General features: G+C 34.4%; 1 protein-coding gene across 2 annotated transcripts in view; it reads left to right on the top strand.

The window, feature by feature from the left end:
- Positions 1-18,359, top strand: part of CDH18 (cadherin 18) — a 340,967-nt gene that overhangs the window by 195,072 nt on the left and 127,536 nt on the right. For both annotated transcript variants that reach the window (XM_029217299.1, XM_029217297.1), the window contains exon 4: positions 10,578-10,745. In XM_029217299.1, coding sequence (XP_029073132.1) covers positions 10,578-10,745 — 168 coding nt within the window. The remainder of the gene's footprint in view (positions 1-10,577; positions 10,746-18,359) is intronic.

The following is an 18,359-nucleotide window of genomic DNA, read 5'->3' as shown; positions in this document are numbered from 1 at the left end:
TCCTTAAAAATTCAAAAAGCAGATGACACAATAGGTAAATTGGTATTACAGGACGAATTGTCAATTTCGATTTACTTACAGGTCTATGTTGTCAACTAGACCATTACTAATAGAACTGGTTGGTCATTTGTATATGTATATTTTATAAAGCAATGTTTTAGTATTTTCCTTAATTAAATGCCTTTAAGTATAGTTGTCTCAAAAACAAATATTCCAAAGTTTTTTGATATAATCATATTAAGTACCATTTCTTAAATAGCATCTGTGACCCAAAAATCCTATATAAAGCATTTTACCTTTTTAAATTCATTTTAACCATTATATGATAAAAACTAAAGATAAAACAAATAAATTGTAGAAAAAAATAAACATAATAATAGAAAAATATATCAATATTTAAACAAGGAATATCTACATAATAAACTTAGTGTTCCTTTTATGTGTTTGTATTTTTAGCCCCTAAATTTTTAATAAACCACATGAATAAGCTATTTTGGGAAAACTATACGTGACTACTTCTAGATTTCTAAATTTCTTTCTTATTATTTTATTATTATTTTCCAAGACAATACATTTATATTTAAGTTAGAGTGTATCTGGATTCAGTATCTTATAATAAAATATTTTATCTGATATTATAAATATTTGAAATTACATTTATATATAATTCTCTTAATTAAAAATATCATATATAATTTTTTTTACTCCCATAGAGTACAAATTACCAGATGATAATAATCTTAATAATTTCAGTGTTTACAGGAAGTTTTATTCCCTGTGTTCATTATACATCAGTTATATGAAGGTCAATTTTATTTTCCCTCTTCTCTTTATCTTCCAAATACTATGTTTACCTGAACTCATGAAATACGTATACATGTACCATAGCTGTAGTACTTTAGACATAGGCTTTTCTGTATAGTATGTGTACATGCACTCCAGCTCTGGAGAGAAGGGTGGGGTGGGAGGAAGAGAAGGAGGGGAAGGAAGGAGAGAGAAAGGGAGAGGGTAAGAGAGAGAGAAGAGAATATAGTATTTAGGGAATGCCTAGTCTTGGTTTAATGGTGTTAAGGGTAGATCTAAAAAGCCAACCATCATTTATTTCCCTGTGAGGAATATATGTGTGTGTGTTTGTACATATGTGTGTATGTATGTATGTGTATGTGTGTATATATGTGTGTATGTGTATGCATAGGTATATGTATGTTTACAAATTTCTATGTGTGTGTCTGTGTGTGTATTCCAAATTTGAATGCCATTGCAAACTACCCCAACTCAGAGCTTTCAAAACAACAGTGATTTTGGAAGTCAAGAAGTTGAGCAGGAGTTATCTGGGGAATTTCTTTTTTCTTTTTTCTTTTTTTTTCTTTTTGGCTGTGTTGGGTCTTCGTTTCTGTACGAGGGCTTTCTCTAGTTGCGGCAAGCGGGGACCACTCTTCATCGCGGTGCGCGGGCCTCTCACTATCCCATCCTCTCTTGTTGCAGAGCACAGGTTCCAGATGTGCAAGCTCAGTAGTTGTGGCTCACGGGCCTAGTTGCTCCGCGGCATGTGGGATCTTCCCAGACCAGGAATCGAACCTGTGTCCCCTGCATTGGCAGGAAGATTCTCAACCACTGCGCCACCAGGGAAGCCCCTGGGGAATTTCTTGATCCATGCGACACTGACTGTATTACTTGGTAGCACTCAGCTGGCACCTGCACTCATTCAAAGATGAGTTCACTAATATGCCTAGTGCTTCAGTGGGAAGAGCTGGGGAACTGGGCTCAGATGCATCCCTAGCCCCTTCCATCTCACGGCCTCTCTATGCGGTCTCTAGCAGGGTAGTTAGACTACTTATCTGCAGGCTCAGAGTTCATACATACCAAGGTAGAAGCTTCCAATCCTCTTAAGTCCAGGGCAGAAATCGTCATACTATCACTTCCACTGTACTGTATTGGTCAAAGCAATCATAGGCCAGCCACAGTTAACGGTACTGGTATTTGATACCCTGCAAAGAGACCATAAACAGGTAATGGCCACTTGCAGCAAGATGAATCTTAGGTTTCTAAGTTTCTCACTCTTTCTCCTGTTGAACAAAAGGCTGAAACCTCATCTTTTGGAGTCAGATCATTTGGTTACCCATTGTATCCACCATTTTCCTGACATCTCCTTGATTATCATCAGAACTTTGATTCCAGTGCTACTAGGACCCAAACTGGCCAAGAGAAACAGAGATTTCTTCTGATACCACGTTATTAAGATGCAGACATTCTCCCAAAATCTACTTCAGGCTCTTTTGCAGTATTTTCCTCGATTTACACACAAGGAATCAGAAGCTCAGAAGGTAGTGATTGTGACAGCAGGCTGTGAATTCTAATTGCATGGATTAAATACTGACTGTATGATACCTATCTGTCCTTGGACACTTTTCTTAACCTTTCTGTTCTTGCAATCACTCTTTGATACAAAAAGGGGATAATATGAATAGCATCCATAGTCAGTTGATGTGAGGACTTAACGTGAGGATTTAGTGATTTAACATAAATATTCCTCATTATGCTTAACAAATACTTAATAACTGTCAGTAGTTCTATCATCATCATCATCATTACCATCACCATTGGAATTTCATCACCCAGGTAAGCCTTTCTGGAAGTTTATTATTTATTTTTCTCCCTACAGTGCTGTCTCAGTACATTTTTACTGACCGGAGTAGTTAAGCTGAAAGCCTGCAAGTCTATAGAATATTTGGCCTTCACAAATGCCCTGGCAAACCTATGATTTTATCAGTGTGGTTATTAAATATATTGACTAGAAAGACTGGTGTTTGGAAGTTGTAGATCACATTGAAACCTTGATAACAGATATAAACATTAAGCATAATGCAAAAATGAGAAAAATATTGGAATAAAACCTTCTAGGTCAGAAGCATATTTATTGATGCATAAACACAACTACATTCTCTTTCAGTCTGTCTGATCTCTGTCCCCAAATCCATAGAGAAGGTAATGCCCAGTTTTTATAATACTGTTCCTCTTTCCACCTCCTCTTCTCCTCCCTCTCTCTCTCTCTCTCTCTCTCCCTCCACAAACACACCCCTCCCTGTCTCTCTCTTTCACAATAGTACAAGCCACTCCTAAGGGTCTACAAGGTTAAGGACTTCATTACTTGAACTAATGACACTGTGGCATTCCGATTTTACTGTCAGGAAGTCCTGGGTTATATTTCAGCTTCTGCAAATTTCTGATCTGGAGAAAGTTATTTAAACTTTGAACTTTCTCTCTCATGAAGAATATGGAGAGAAAATATGAGCTATATACCTGAAGAGAGTGCCTATACTTCCATGCCTATACCTGAAGAGGTCACAGCCCATACTCAAAACCTGTGAACTCACCATCCTTTTCTGCTCACCAGAAATAAAACGCTTCACTGTCCATTTTAATGGTAGGAAGAAAAAAGTCTAGAGGAGGAAAAATTGAATCTTCCTACTAAATCATAAAGATGTCTACATTCATGAATTTAGGATTGTTAATTCCATGAGTCATAGACTGAAGTTAAGTATGTTTTTTTTTTTTTTTTTAATTCTGGGATGCCAGTGTTTCATATATCTTATATTTTTTCTTTAAAAATAAAATATATAGTATAGTGAAAATATAAATAAAATTATGAAGTTTAATCAGTTATCCACTGAAGCTTTAGAGTCTGAAATGTGCTAAATTTATCCATAGAGATAACCATGCATCTGCCCAACCACAGACTGTAACAACTTACCAGTAGTGAAGTATAGTCAGTCTTGACTTTCCACAGGGGCATCAGTGGAACTATTCAAACTTTCAGTCACTTGAGGAACAAAACCTAGAAATATTCTGAGAGTATTAATGAGTACCTAATCTCTATTATTCTCCTACAGTTGTTTTCCAATGAAGCCAATGTGGTCGATACAGCCATGCACATTCTATATCCACGCCTTTGTTCATGTCAGATCCCCTTTCCATGGATTCTCTACTTCTCCATCTATCTTTCATATCCTACAAACTTGTCATTGTCCCATAAAGTACTCCTTGGTCATGCTCATCCATTTCGATAACTAAAACCTTTCAAGTCTGTGTTTTGTCTTCCATTTAATAAAATCTATTTGCAGTATTACTTAACTTTCCATATTTGCATATTTATTTCCCTGTCTGTAAACACTCTAATCACGACCTTCTAAAGTCATAAGCTCTATCCTATATACCTTTGTATTCCACATTTTAAACAGAGCAGAGACACATTCAATATACATTGGATTGGTGACAAATGAAGGAAAAAGGTTTCTGAAACTGTGGTAATGTTGCATACATATAGATTCAATGTCTGAATGTTTTTTGTTTCAATGTAAACAGGAATTTGTGGAAGCCACATTACCTTTACAAAGTTAGTAGGGAAAATTCATAATGTGTATTTGAATAGAAGTAGCATATAATATACTAAATGTTGAAACAAATAGCAATTTAATATATAACAAAAAATCTGCCAGGTACCTAGATCATCACAATTAGGTAGTTGGAAAGATGAATTATTACTGCCAAGGTATTAAGTGTCATTGTGTAGAAACTGAAACTTCTAAGCATTTATAAACCTCTCAGTGTTCATATTAATTATTTTAAATGAGCAGCTCCTCCAATGAAATATGAGCACCTTGAGGCCAGATATCATATGTTCTCAACTGTAGGTGGATATCTCAAATTGGACTGCTCATGAGAATCACAGAAGGGGCTTGTCACAAATATTGATTGATGCTGGGCCCACTTCCCCAGATTCTGATACAGTAGGTCTAAAATAGTGCCCTTGGAGTTGCATGATAATTGTCAATTCATGTGATTTTGTTAAGTGGCCCTTGTGCCCCATTAGAGAAACACTAGGGCTCCAATACATTTTAATAAACATTACAAAATGACATAATAGACTTTAAATGAATGAATGAACGATTGAACAAATTCAGAGGCAAAACAAGCAATTGAGCAAAAATGAGTATGTGTAGTTAAAACCTGGAAGAAAATTGACCAGTTCCTCTTATAAATGCATATATGTACCTTGAAGGTTTTTGTAGGAATTTGAATGTCATGCTTGTTTATTTGTTTCAAACTTTTAGGGGTTTTATTTTGAAGTCTTCTGTGGTATTATCTAATCAACTAGATTTGTATATTTCCATCTTAAATACTTTTTAGTGGGTAAAGTACAAGAAAAAATTTTGGAGGGTCTATTGCTCTATATGAATATCATCAGTCAGGAAACAAAAACACAAAGTGGGTTAGTGAGTCAGGTTCATTGAGTAATGTTTATGACCACAGACGAGTTTCAATGTTATGAGCCTGTGTTGAGCAGAGAGTCATTCCCAGTTACAGGCCCCTACATAGCAACATGATTGGGAAGCAGTAGTCAGAAGGTAATTTGCAGGCAGTGAGGCACCTACAATTGTTTAAAAGGAAAGTAATAAGAAACAAAACAAAATGATACAAGGGTAAGGACATCCTGTTGATTCAACCCAGCATCACAGGAGAATAAGAGGAACAATTCCTGTTAAAATTTTTGAAGTAAACATTGCTAGTGAAGATATCAAACATTCAAAATATGCCATTACCAGTTACCTAGCATTTACTGAAAAGAGGAGAGTTTTCTTTGTTTTTAAACAAACAAACAATGCAATAATTTATGGTGATTAATTTAGCTGCTCTGAGTTGTTTTCTTCACAAATTTACTTAATAAAAGGGCCATGTGGTAAGTCCTTATTATGTTTATTTGGAAGACAAAAATAAGTTATATTACAATTACTGGGTCCGTGGGTACATGGCAGAAAAGCCAAGCAAAAAACCAAAACATCAATTCTTATTTGGACTGTGTAAATATAGTTTATCCTAGTCTTGTACATGAGTTTAGGCTTCACAATTTTGAAAAATGTATATTACTATTGCATACTGTTTGTTGTCTGTGCACATGTGTATATCCTCATACATGCTTTTATTGACATGACAAGATGGCAATAAAAAGTGAAGAAATGTATGAATACATAATGGCAGAACTTCGTCTTTCTAACTGTGGCTTTTCAAAACATAGTTTGGACCCACTTGCACTGGAATCACCTGTAGTAGTTGTTATGGATATTGGGGGAGGTCATCCAGAGGATGTGAATGCCAGTTGACCAGCAAGCTGTACCCAGGCAACCAGAGGATCCGCATCCCCTTCTCTGACCTTGGAATGTGAGTTCTGCCCACATTTCCCACAGCAGGAGTTATTTTCAAGGATGCAGTCTTGAGAGAGCAAGGTTTCAGGATACAAGGTTAATATATAAAAGTCAATCTCTTTCCTATATGCCAGCAATGAACAAGTTGACTTTGATTTAAAAACACAATATGATTTAGGTTAGCTTCCCCTAAAAGAAATACTTGGGTATAATCTAATAAAAAAGGTATGAAATTGATATAAGGGAAACTACAAAACTCTCATGAAAGAAACCAGAAATATTATTAAATAAATGGAGATATATTTTATGTCCATGGATAGGTAAAACTCAATATTGTCAGTTCTTCTCAACTTTATCAATGGAATACCAATCAAAATCCCTAAAAGTTATTTTGTAGGCATTGAAAAACTTGTTTTAAAGTTTGTATGTAGAGGCAAAAGACCCAGAATAGCCAACACAATATTAAAGGAGAAGAACAAATTAGGAAGACTGACAGTACCCTACTTCGAGATTTACTATAAAGCTATAGTAATCAAGGCAGTGTAGTATTGATGAAAGAATAGACAAATATACCAATGGAACAGATTAGAGAGCCCAGAAATTGTTTCTCATGCATGTAGTCAACTGACCTTTGACAAAGAAGTAAATATTATACAATGGAGAAAAATTTGTTATTTCCACAAATGGTGCTGAAACAAATTGACAACCACATGCCAAAAAAATGACACAGATATTACACTCTTAGCTTAATGTCACTCAAAATGTGTCACAGACCTAAATATAAAACTATAAAATTCCTAGAAGGTAACATAGAAGAAAATCTAGATGACATTAGATATCTTAGGCTGTGACTTTAGGTATAACATAAAAGTTGTGATTGATGAAAGAAATAATTTATAATATGGATTTCAAAGTAATTAAAAACTTCTAAACTGTGAAAGACACTGTCAAAAAAATGAGAAGACAAGTAATAGCCTGAGAGACAGTATTTGCAAAAGACTTATTAGTAGGGGACTGTTATTTAAAATATGCAAATAACTCTTAAAACTCAACAATAAGGAAACAAATAACCTGATTTTTAAAAGTGGACAAAAGGCCTTAACATACCCCACCAAAGAAGACATACATATGGACATAAACATATGAAACAATTTTCATCATTATGTGCCATTAAGGAAATGCAAGTTAAAACATCAGTGAGATACCATTATACACCTAATACAATGGTGATAGTCTGAACACTGACAACACCAAAACCTGGCAAAAATGTGAAGCAACAGAAATTCATTCATTGTTGGTGGGGATGCAAAATGGTACAGCCACTTTGGAAGACAATTTGGCAGTTTCTTACAAAACTAAACAGCCTCCTAACATAAGATCCAGCAATCACACTCCTTGATATTTATATCAAGGAGATGAAAACTTATGTCCACACAAAAACCTGCACACAGATGTTTATAGCAGTTTTATTCATAATCACCAAACCTTGAAAGCTACCAAGACGTCCTTCAGTAGGTGAATGAATAAACAGTGGCACATCCAAATAGAGGAATATTATTCAGCACTAAAAGGAAATGAGCTATCAAGCCATGGTAAGACGTGGAGGATCCTTAAATGCCTTTTACTAATTGAAGAAGCCAATCTGCAAAAAATTGCACACTGTATGGATACAGTTATATGACTTTTTGGAAAAGGCAAAATGTGGAAACAGTAAAAAGATCAGTGGTTGCCAAGGTTGAGGGGAGGGAGGGTGAATAGGTGGAACAGAGAGGATTTTTAGGGCAGTTAAATTATTCTGTGCAATACTACAATGATGGATACAAATCATTATACATGTGTCCAAACCCATAGAATGTACAACACCGAGTGATCCCTAATGTAAATTATGTACTTTGAGTGAGAACGTGTCAATGTAGGCTCATCACCTGTAACAAATGCATCATTTTAATACAGAATGGTGCTAGCTGGGGAGGCTGCGTGTGTCAGGAGGAAAAGGGTACATGGTAACTGTCTGTACTTTCTTAATTTTACTATGGACCTAAAACTGCTCTAGAAAATAAAGTCTACTTAAGAGGAAAAACTGTTACTGTGCATCAGCTGTGTTCTAGACTACCCTACTTACAAGCATCTGGGCCACGTGTTTGAATAAGGTTATTGTATACAGGGATCATGTTGCTATGGCAATTTGCCTGAACATTCCCCAGTTACCTATGTGCCCTCAGGGGAGGTCATAGCTAAGCACATGCAACTGAGCCTTTCTCAAGAGAACCGAGAGTTTAAATGAACCCTTAAACAATCGTTTCTGAGAAAGATGTGTCAATTCTGGATATGCTCTTTTCTTTCCATAAACAAATTTAGCTGACAAATTTCTTCCCATTTCATGTCAGAGTAGCAGTATTATAAAAGAAGGGAGATAATGACTATTGCAATGAAATTATTAAAGTCCATGCTGTAAAACAGGGGTTGTGCTAATTCCTCTTCTCTGATCCGCTGAAATGAATAACATTCAAATTGCATAAAAATATCTTTCACTTTTTTAATGACAGATTTTATTTTCACATATGTATATTCTGCAAATATCACTGTAATGATTTCATTGTAAAACATCCTGGACAGTAATCTCATACTTCTGCACATCAGAGGCAAGTCCCATTTCTAGTGTATTCTTTTTAGGATGGCATTTTTTTTTCAAATATCAGAGAGTATACATTTCTTTCATTAAATATTTTCATAAATTCTTAACTTGTTCCTTTCTGCATCAATTTATTTTTTTCTTATATAATTACCATATGTGATAAAATGTTCTATTTAGTAAGGATGCTTGAGGCTTTTTCATATGCATGAATTAGATGAATCATTTATTATCATATTATTGTAATTTCTTTTGATAAGAATAATTTTCATTCCTATTTAGCTTCAGGAAAGTTCTCCTAAATTCCCTCAATTATATGTTCACAAGTTTTGAAAGTAGGGGGATCTCTTTTCCTGGGGCCTGTGGCTCTCCTCTCAGAGCATTGCATGTGCAATCAATTCAGTGAAAAAAAAAAAAAAGGAAGTGGTTAAGTGTTCTGTATTCAAAACAACTGATTGACTAATCCTTTCCACTTTTAAAAAACTATCTTTTCCACTTGGATATACAAACCCATTTTCTCCTATTATATCAATATATTGTCTGCAAAAGTGTTTGTTAAGCTCTATAGTTGGCAGTCATTATAAATGGCACTGTCCCGTGAATTGTGCTGCTAACTAATCAAGTGTGAGTTTGATTGAAGCCATTGGTGTCTTTCTCAAAAGTGACATGATCCAACTATTTTAAATAAAAGTAAAAAGGTGGTTGTTAAATGGTGACCTATGTTTTGAGTAGCAAATATATTTATATTGTACATTTATATGAATATAAAATATAAACACATGTATGCTTATATATTTATGTGCTTATGTTTAATATGGCTCATGTATATGAGGACAATTTTTTATTTTAAGACATATTTGATAGTCCTTGCATGAACTTGACCTGCTAGAAAATGTGTTCCAGTTTCTAAATGTAAGGCTTTATTGGCAAATCTATCTAATTTATGTGTGCGTGTGTGTGTTTGCCTACACAGAACTACATATGGATATATAACATTTTGTTATATTAATTATAACAAATTAATTAAGATAATTAATTAATTAATTAATATAATGAGAAAGTGCATTAATTAATTAATGAGAAAGTGCATTAAGTGTCTTTTTTGGTACTACAAGACAAAGAATGTGACTTTTACATGCAAGTTTTGGAACCAATCTCATCACTTTATTTTGCTTGTGTACTTAGACCTAGTTCTTATTGTAGTTATTTCCTGACAAAAAGTCAGTTTCTTAGTCTTGATAAATGTTAAAATGCCTCCTGCCTGTAATCTTTGTTCAAGTGTCTACACTCCTCCATTGTTTTTCATCATCAAACTTTGACAACCCTGTCAGAAAACTATGTAAATTGTTCTGTAAGGAGGAAAATTAACCTCTGCTCAAAACATCTCAGCTAACACTTGTGAGGAGAATGAGATGTGAAATATTCAGGCCACCAACAGAAGGAAAGAGCAGGGACTGCAGGGCTGCCCTCTAGAGGCCAGTGACCCCAAGGACCGCCAAGAGATGGGTATCTTCATTTGCCTCTAATAGATTGGTTAAGGATGCGTGGTTATAAATAAATATTTCGATGAGACAGTTTTAATAACATTGTCAAGGTACTGTTTGTCTCAGAAGCCTGGTTTTCTCTCAAAAGCATTTCAGTTAAAACTACTTTTCTTAAAAGAAAAAAGAAAAAAGAGAAAAATACCTTGTTGCTTCTCATTTAATGTATAATCCATACTGTTTTGTTTAAAATATGTATTACAGGAGTTATTAGAACTGCCTTACATAATATGGACAGAGAAGCCAGAGAACATTACTCAGTGGTCATTCAAGCCAAAGACATGGCTGGGCAAGTTGGAGGGCTGTCGGGATCCACCACGGTCAACATCACCCTGACAGATGTCAATGACAACCCCCCACGGTTTCCTCAAAGTACGTACCTGTTTCTTCTGATTTGCACTTATCACTATTCATTTATGTAAAACAGATTGAAATACAGTTGACCCTTGAACAACACAGATTTGAGCTATAAGGGTCCACTTTTACATGGATTTTTCTCAGTAGTAAGTACTACAGGAATACATGATCAGATCTGTGGTTGGTTGTATCTGCAGATACTGAGGAACCTGGATACAAAGGGCCGACTATAAGTTATACACATTTTTGGACAGCATAGAGGTTGGACGCTCCTAACCTCCATGTTGTTCAAGGGTCAACTATACTTGAACATATAATATCATGTTACTATTACCTTAAATGGGAATATTTTGTTTTGTATGGTCTTCCTTTTATACACAAGACTAAAGAAATCACTCCATCTGTGGTCTCCTGAGCCTGGCAGATAATTGTTATTGTGTTAGATATCCATTTCAGTTGGCATCACAGTTAAATACTAAAAATGAGATAGTGGTACTAAAGAATGATATCCTGCATTTGCTGAAGTAGTTATGTATTACTAAGGAATTCATGGAGATATTCATAATACATTTTGATATGGGCATTCTACTCTTGCAAAATAGTCAAAAATGCATGCTTTGTGACTGAAATTAAAAGAAAAATCCTGCAGGTTAGGAATGAACACTTTTCACATACACACACACACAAACATGCCATCCAACCACAGGGTACGGCTAATATAATAAAGTCTGATCTCAAAGTAGAATATGAACCTTGTGAATACAGAGCACAAACTGTCAGGCAATTCAAGGGGAAAGAGTGTCAGTTCTGTGAGCTCAGAATGAAATGGTGTTTGTGACACCCTCAGAAAGGGAAAGGAACATATTTGAGTATTTCTAATGTGGCAGAAACTGTGGATGACATTTTATAGAAAAACCATTAATTATCATAAAGTCCTATAGGGGAGCTCTCCTACTTACACATGCTGTTTAAAAACTGTAACGAAGTAGATAGCGTGGGATATCAATAAAGACTCTCCACAAGTCAGTATGAAAGGCCGTCCCCAGCCTTATCTCTCAGCATCATTCTCAGTACACTCCATACACGATGGAATACTGCCTGTTCCGAAAATATAAGTTTGCACATCCTTAAATCAGCCCAGAATTTTCCACACTCACATTCCTTTGTTTAAAAGCCCACTTACAAGTTTCTCTGACCTCTGTTGCAGAATTAGCAGAGAGTTAATTAACCCTCATTTCCTGTTACATAGCACTTTCCCATGAACGTTTATGCTATATTTATTTCCATAGGTGCATATCTCCCCTACTTTGAGTCCCTCTAAGTAAGAATGATGCTTGATTTGTCTTTGCAACCTTGAATATTCAGATCACTGCCCAGCTCTGGATAAATGACTATTAAATGAATGAGTAAATTAGTCGAATTTAAATACTCTGTCAAATTACTATTGTTAAAAGACCATTGTTAAAGAAATGCAGGACTAATTCATAGTTAGGTAAAGCTACTTTAAAATATCGATTCTAAGGATAAGATTATATGACCTGGTCCTTTTATGTGGCTTTTGCTCCATGAAGAAAATATGTTTGAAAGAAAATTATAAATCATAGATAAGTCCACATTATTAAGCCATGAAGTATAATTAAATTTCAAGGGCTTCCCTGGTGGCGCAGTTGTTGGGAGTCCGCCTGCCGATGCAGGGAACACGGGTTCGTGCCCCGGTCCGGGAAGATCCCACATGTTCTGGAGCGGCTGGGCCCGTGAGCCATGGCTGCTGAGCCTGCATGTCTGGAGCCTGTGCTCCGCAACGGGAGAAGCCACAGCAGTGAGAGGCCCACATACCACAAAAAAAAAAAAAAAAAATTCAAGTAATTTTACAAAATTACAGTGTACTTTTTTTTTTTTTGGCGGTACGCGGGCCTCTCACTGTTGTGGCGTCTCCCGTTGCGGAGCACAGGCTCCCGACCCGCAGGCTCAGCGACCATGGCTCACGGGCCCAGCCGCTCCGTGGCATGTGGGATCTTCCCGGACCGGGGCACGAACCCGTGTCCCCTGCATCGGCAGGCGGACTCTCAACCACTGTGCCACCAGGGAAGCCCTACAGTGTACTTTTGTATTCATTTTATCCCTTATTCCACACAATATACATATACACATATTTCATTATGAGAAAAGTGCTGTTGAACTCAGCTGAATATAAACTTTATTATAACTTACAACACCAACCTTATTTTCAACCTACCTTATTTTCAAATAGATTCTACCACCACTATTTTAAAGATATTAATATTATAACCCTTATTATAATAGAGTGAAAAACTCAAACTCTACGCAGTAGGGGCTCAATAAATGCTTGATCTTGGTACAAATAATATCTCCCATTCTTTCTCTCCCTCCTTCTCTCCATAAACTGATTTTTAAATAGATAAGTCCATTAAAACTGATTTTAGAAATCAACCGAAAATTGTAATGGTGATGAATATAGAAAAGTATATTCCTAATTTATTTTGATTGATGATAGTTGCTGAAGCATCAGTTCATAGGAAAAACAATTGTTTTACCTGACAAGGACACAGAATAAACGTACACTCATTGAATTAACTCATTATATCCAATGGGATCTACATGTCTTCCGTCTGTAGCAGCCTGTGCAGAATGACTGACAACTGTCAATCCTGCCACATGCTGAGATGCTCTTAGTGTTTTGAAACAGAGGCAGTACACACCCGGAACCTCACACTCTGATTTGTTTAAAAGATATTTTATTGTGCACTCATATTGCACTAAACACATTGCTATTTTCAGAATGATTTGGTGTCACCATGACAAGTATTCTTTAATTTTCCCACAAGCATTATAACTCACCAAGTGGCTAGATATATAGTGGGAAACTTTGCAAACCGCATGGAGGAAAAAAAAAGATGTACTATGAGGACTTGCGTTCATGAAGCACCATGAAATGCACCATGAAATCTATATACAGTTCAAATTCTATAAAGATCAGTCATCAAATGGACCCAGTAGTCTAATTGTTTCTCTTAAGATGTTTTTGTTTTGTTTGGCTTACAGTTCTTCTGACTTTTTTTTCTCTTCACTTGAGAGAGCCATGTTTTACCATAACTGACTGACTCTGGTTTAAACATCTGGCACACAAAGCTTTGCAAAATGTTCCCTCATAGCATTTTTTACAATGTCTTTCTCTTCCTATCAATTTGCTATGGCCTGTGAAAATCAGCTTGTTACATCTTGTATCTTAATTTAAAGTTATCAGTGTATCTTAATTTAAGGTAAATGGGTTTTGAGTAAGCATTTGAGAGTTACAGGTGAACTAGACTAATAATTTGCTTTACAAAGACTTTCTACACTAGGCAGATGCAAACTCAGTGGCCTGGAATACAAGGCAAATGAAAGTCCAGGTGGAAGAGGGCTGCCAGTGTCAGGGAGGCTATAGGGGAGAACAGAGATTGGATGGTACATGTCCAACTAAGAGGACAGCTACTGCTCAATTCCAGTAATGCCTACATGTGGGCAGGAAGAATTAGGAAAGGGAGCTACTTGTCAGACTCACAGTGAAAGAGGACAAATCAGCCCATCTGTGCCTTGAATCCTTACTCAGAGGACACAAGGGATGCCCAGTTCTTCTTCAGAGACAATATCTCAAGGTGTAAGTTCCTCAATATAAGTTCTTCTATTGAAAGGAATCTATTCTACTTATTAAGATTCTTGCTATTTCCTTCTCTGGTTTTAACTATGTTATGGTTATTCCATAATTGATTCTCAGACAGATAAAAAGTCACTGAGGTCTATTATTCTGTGTAAAGAAAATGTGCATAAATATCAGTAACTTCCATGAAAGCTCATAAAGCAAACCTTCTATACCCTAAAGGAAGTTGTATTTGAGAATTGTCCTCAAAGAGTAAATAACCAGTCTGGGGAAACAAGAAGAACACATGTCAAATAATCATAATCAAAGAGTAGAAATTTGATCGTTTAACAAAACTTCCCCTAAGAACTTGAAATAATTGCAAAATTAAGTCATGCAACAACTTTAGCCTGCTTGTGACTCGAGTTGATATAGTGCAATGTAATATTGGGAGGATCAAGTCCTAAAAGCTCAGTAGATGGCAGTATTTCCCATAAACCTAAGAATGAGAAAGCTGTAACTGATGCGGGTAAATTTAATGTTAGTAAAAGAGGTAATACCATTGATGGAAATATTGACATTGATGTAATTTTGTTGATGGTAAAATATTTTAGATGAAGGCCCATTGTTTTAAAGTTATTATTTGCATTTTCATGAGAACAAATCTAAATGGCATATAATATATTCGGCATGAATATTTTATTTGAAACAGAAATTAAAAGAAACAAGCAAGCAAGCTTCTTTGATCCATCAAAATGTGAAGTGCATATTTCAATTACCACCAAGTTGGAGTTTTTCTAGCATACTTTAAAAAATACCTGGTTTATTTTACCATGGTTACAGGCATATATTTTGAAACTTCTTGAGAGTGTTTTTAAGTGTCAGCGTGTACTTGATTTAAAAGAAGGTAAATTCCACAGCTTCATGGTTAGTTTTCTACATATATAAATTAGTTCAAGTTTATTCATTATGTCACTGCAATTTTCTATATTCAAACAGAAGTTTTGTTTGTCAGCTCTTGAGAGATATATGTTATTATATCCCATTATGATACTGGATTTTTCTATTTATTCTTTTATTTTCTATTAGTATTTTTTGGTTTTGTTTTATTTTGGTCAGATATAGTTTGAAATCATGTTACCAGATGCACACAGATTTAAGGTATGATATCTTCCTCTTTGAAAGTATGTCATTGTGAAACATCTCTCTTTAATAATGGTTCATAACTTAAAGTCCAATTAACCTGATATTAATATAACTATTCCAGATATTTCATTTTCCTTTTTTTAGTTAACAGTTGGATGGTATAATATTTTTCATTTTACTTTTTTACTATATTGTTCTTTTTTTTTAAGTTTTATTTAAGACACTAAGTTTTTGTTGATTTGTTTTAATCTGGTTTCACATTTTTGTTGTTTATTTTTATTTACTATACTTATAATTAATTACTGGTACATTTCTATTTAAGTCTATCATCTTGCTACTTGTTTCTTTTGTTTCTTTTCTCTCTTTCCTTACTTTCTATGAATTATTCATGTATTTAATTTTGTTCATTTTATCTTCCATCAATATTTTTTATTTTACTTTCTTCTATTTTTCTTTAATGTTTGCTCTAGACATTTCAATTTATTTCATTCCACCTTAAAATATAATTTATCACTTGAAAAATGGAATAACTTTAAACTTTAAAAATCTTTGATTTTCGCTATTTTTGTTATCTTATAAATTAAGCCTTATGGGAAATTGTAATTTTGTTTTGTTTTGTTTTGTTAAAGAATCATGTTTTAAGTCAATTATAATTTATCCTTCCTGGTGCTATTTATTTTCTTTATTTTCCATTTTTCCTTCTGTAGTCATTAATCGTTTTTAAAGGAAATTCTAAATTTTCTTTAAAAATCCCTTTCTGTTCCTTTAGTGCTAGTCTACTATCAATGATTTTTTTTCCTTTTTAGTTTTTTTCATAAACATTCTTTTTCCTACATTTTTAAAAGGGTAACTTCCAATGGAAATGGAATTCTAGCTTGAAGGATATTTTTTTCTATTTCAATAATTAATGATGTAATGTCTGCTGACCACCATCTTGTCTGTTAAAAAAAATCGATCTCAGTCGTCTTATCATTTTACTATAGTTTATTCTACTTTAATGGATCTTTCTTATTTTAAGATATTCTGTGCTTAACTTTCCAGAATTTTAACTATGTTGTACCTAGGAGGTATTTACTTTTTTAAGAATCTGCTTTTCAATTATAAGGCATTTTAAAGCTATCTTTTATTGAGTTCCAGGGAATTTTTGTCAGCATTTACTAAAATATTTCTTCTATCTTATTTCCTCACTTCTTAACTACTGGTTCTGCAAAAGTATACATGTTTGGTCTTTTAACTATGCACCATCAGTCTACTCTTCTATATATACATATTTTTTTATCTCTCTTTTTTGACATAGCTATTTTATATTGACCTATATACTAGTTCACTAACCCTTTCCACCATGTTTATTCTCCAATTAAACTTGTGTATCAAATTTATTAACTATATGCTTCAGCATTGACATATTTTGGCTCTATCATTTTCCCTTGACTTATTAAATATACATTATTGGTATTTGCTACAATTCTTCACCTTTTTTCTATATGTTCTTAAGCCTTAATCTTAATTATTTCAAAATCCTTTCCTAATAATTCCTAAATCAACATCATATCTGCGTCTTTTTATTGCTTGTTTCCTTTTTGGTTTTGGTCATTTTCCATTTTTAAGCGTGTCTTATTACTATTAATTGAACATTATGGATAAACGATTGTAGAAGTTCCTGATTATGTCACCTTCCTCCACAGAGAGTTGTTTTTCTTCTTGCAGATATATAGAATATGATTACCTAAATTAGTTAGACTTTGTTATAGCTGGTTAAGTTCATTTTTCCCCTTATTCCTGGGAAGTAGGAATACTCTTAGTCCTAAAAACTAATTTTTCTCTAATATCAACTGGAGTCACAAGCATTTACAAACTCTGATTCTTGGTGCCTCATGCCTGCTGAAATGTCTGCTTAGGTCTTTTGTCTTCCAGCTTTGCTTTCTCTGAGTCTCCACATATGCAAATGTAGTGTATATATCTATAATTATCACAGGGAAAATTGCATTCAAATTTTGGGGTTCATTTCTCTGAGGTTTCTTCTTTGTACCTTTATTCTCATTTCAGCTACTGTGCCAGTCCTTTAACCCCAACCTCTGTTTCACAAAGTATGTAATTTGGTCTCTTTTCCATAGCAGAGCATATTAAAAAAATGCCCTGAGTCGTTGAGAATGTAAAACTCATCTTGTTATGCTTCCTTTCCCTCAAGGACCATACCTCATCCAAGCCTCGCTGCACTGAATTCTCTCCAATGGCAGTCATTTTATGTATATTGTGCAGCTTGTATAGTTGTATTTGATGGGAGAGTTAGTCAGATATATACAATTCCATCAGGTCCAGAATGGAAATACCTCTCCATTTGTTTAAGTTGAAATATCATGGAAGATACTTAAGTAAATAGTATATCAATTTGATATTTAACCTGGCTAAATTGAAAGTATACATTTTGAAAGAGAGCTGGAATTCTCTAATTAATGGTAAAACAGGCAAGTTATTGGTCTATTGTAAATAGTTTTTCATCAACCTTATTAAAGACAAAATATATTTATCTATGTTATGAGACAATATATAAAGACAATTGAAAAAATTATTTTATTTTATATTCATTCTATTAAACAAGATACATACACCTGAAGAGAATATTCTTTCAGACAAGATAACAGCTATAAATAAATAAGTTTGTGGAATTCTTTTAAGGTTGGATATTTTGGAATAATTTGAAATTACCTGTTTAGAAACTAACTGGTCATAACACATCAATCATTTTATGATTTGTTTTAACCTATTTGGCTGTATGCTATGACAGCGTTGTAGACTGATTTTTTTTCTTTACTTATTCTGTTTTGTATAGATATGTGTTTTTATGG

The sequence above is a fragment of the Monodon monoceros genome, unplaced genomic scaffold, assembly GCF_005190385.1.
Source record: "Monodon monoceros isolate NGI ecotype Baffin Bay Population unplaced genomic scaffold, NGI_Narwhal_1 Super_Scaffold_12, whole genome shotgun sequence".
NCBI lineage: Eukaryota > Metazoa > Chordata > Mammalia > Artiodactyla > Monodontidae > Monodon > Monodon monoceros.
The sequence above is the reverse complement of the archived record's forward strand: the minus strand, read 5'-3'. Positions and strand labels throughout refer to the sequence as shown.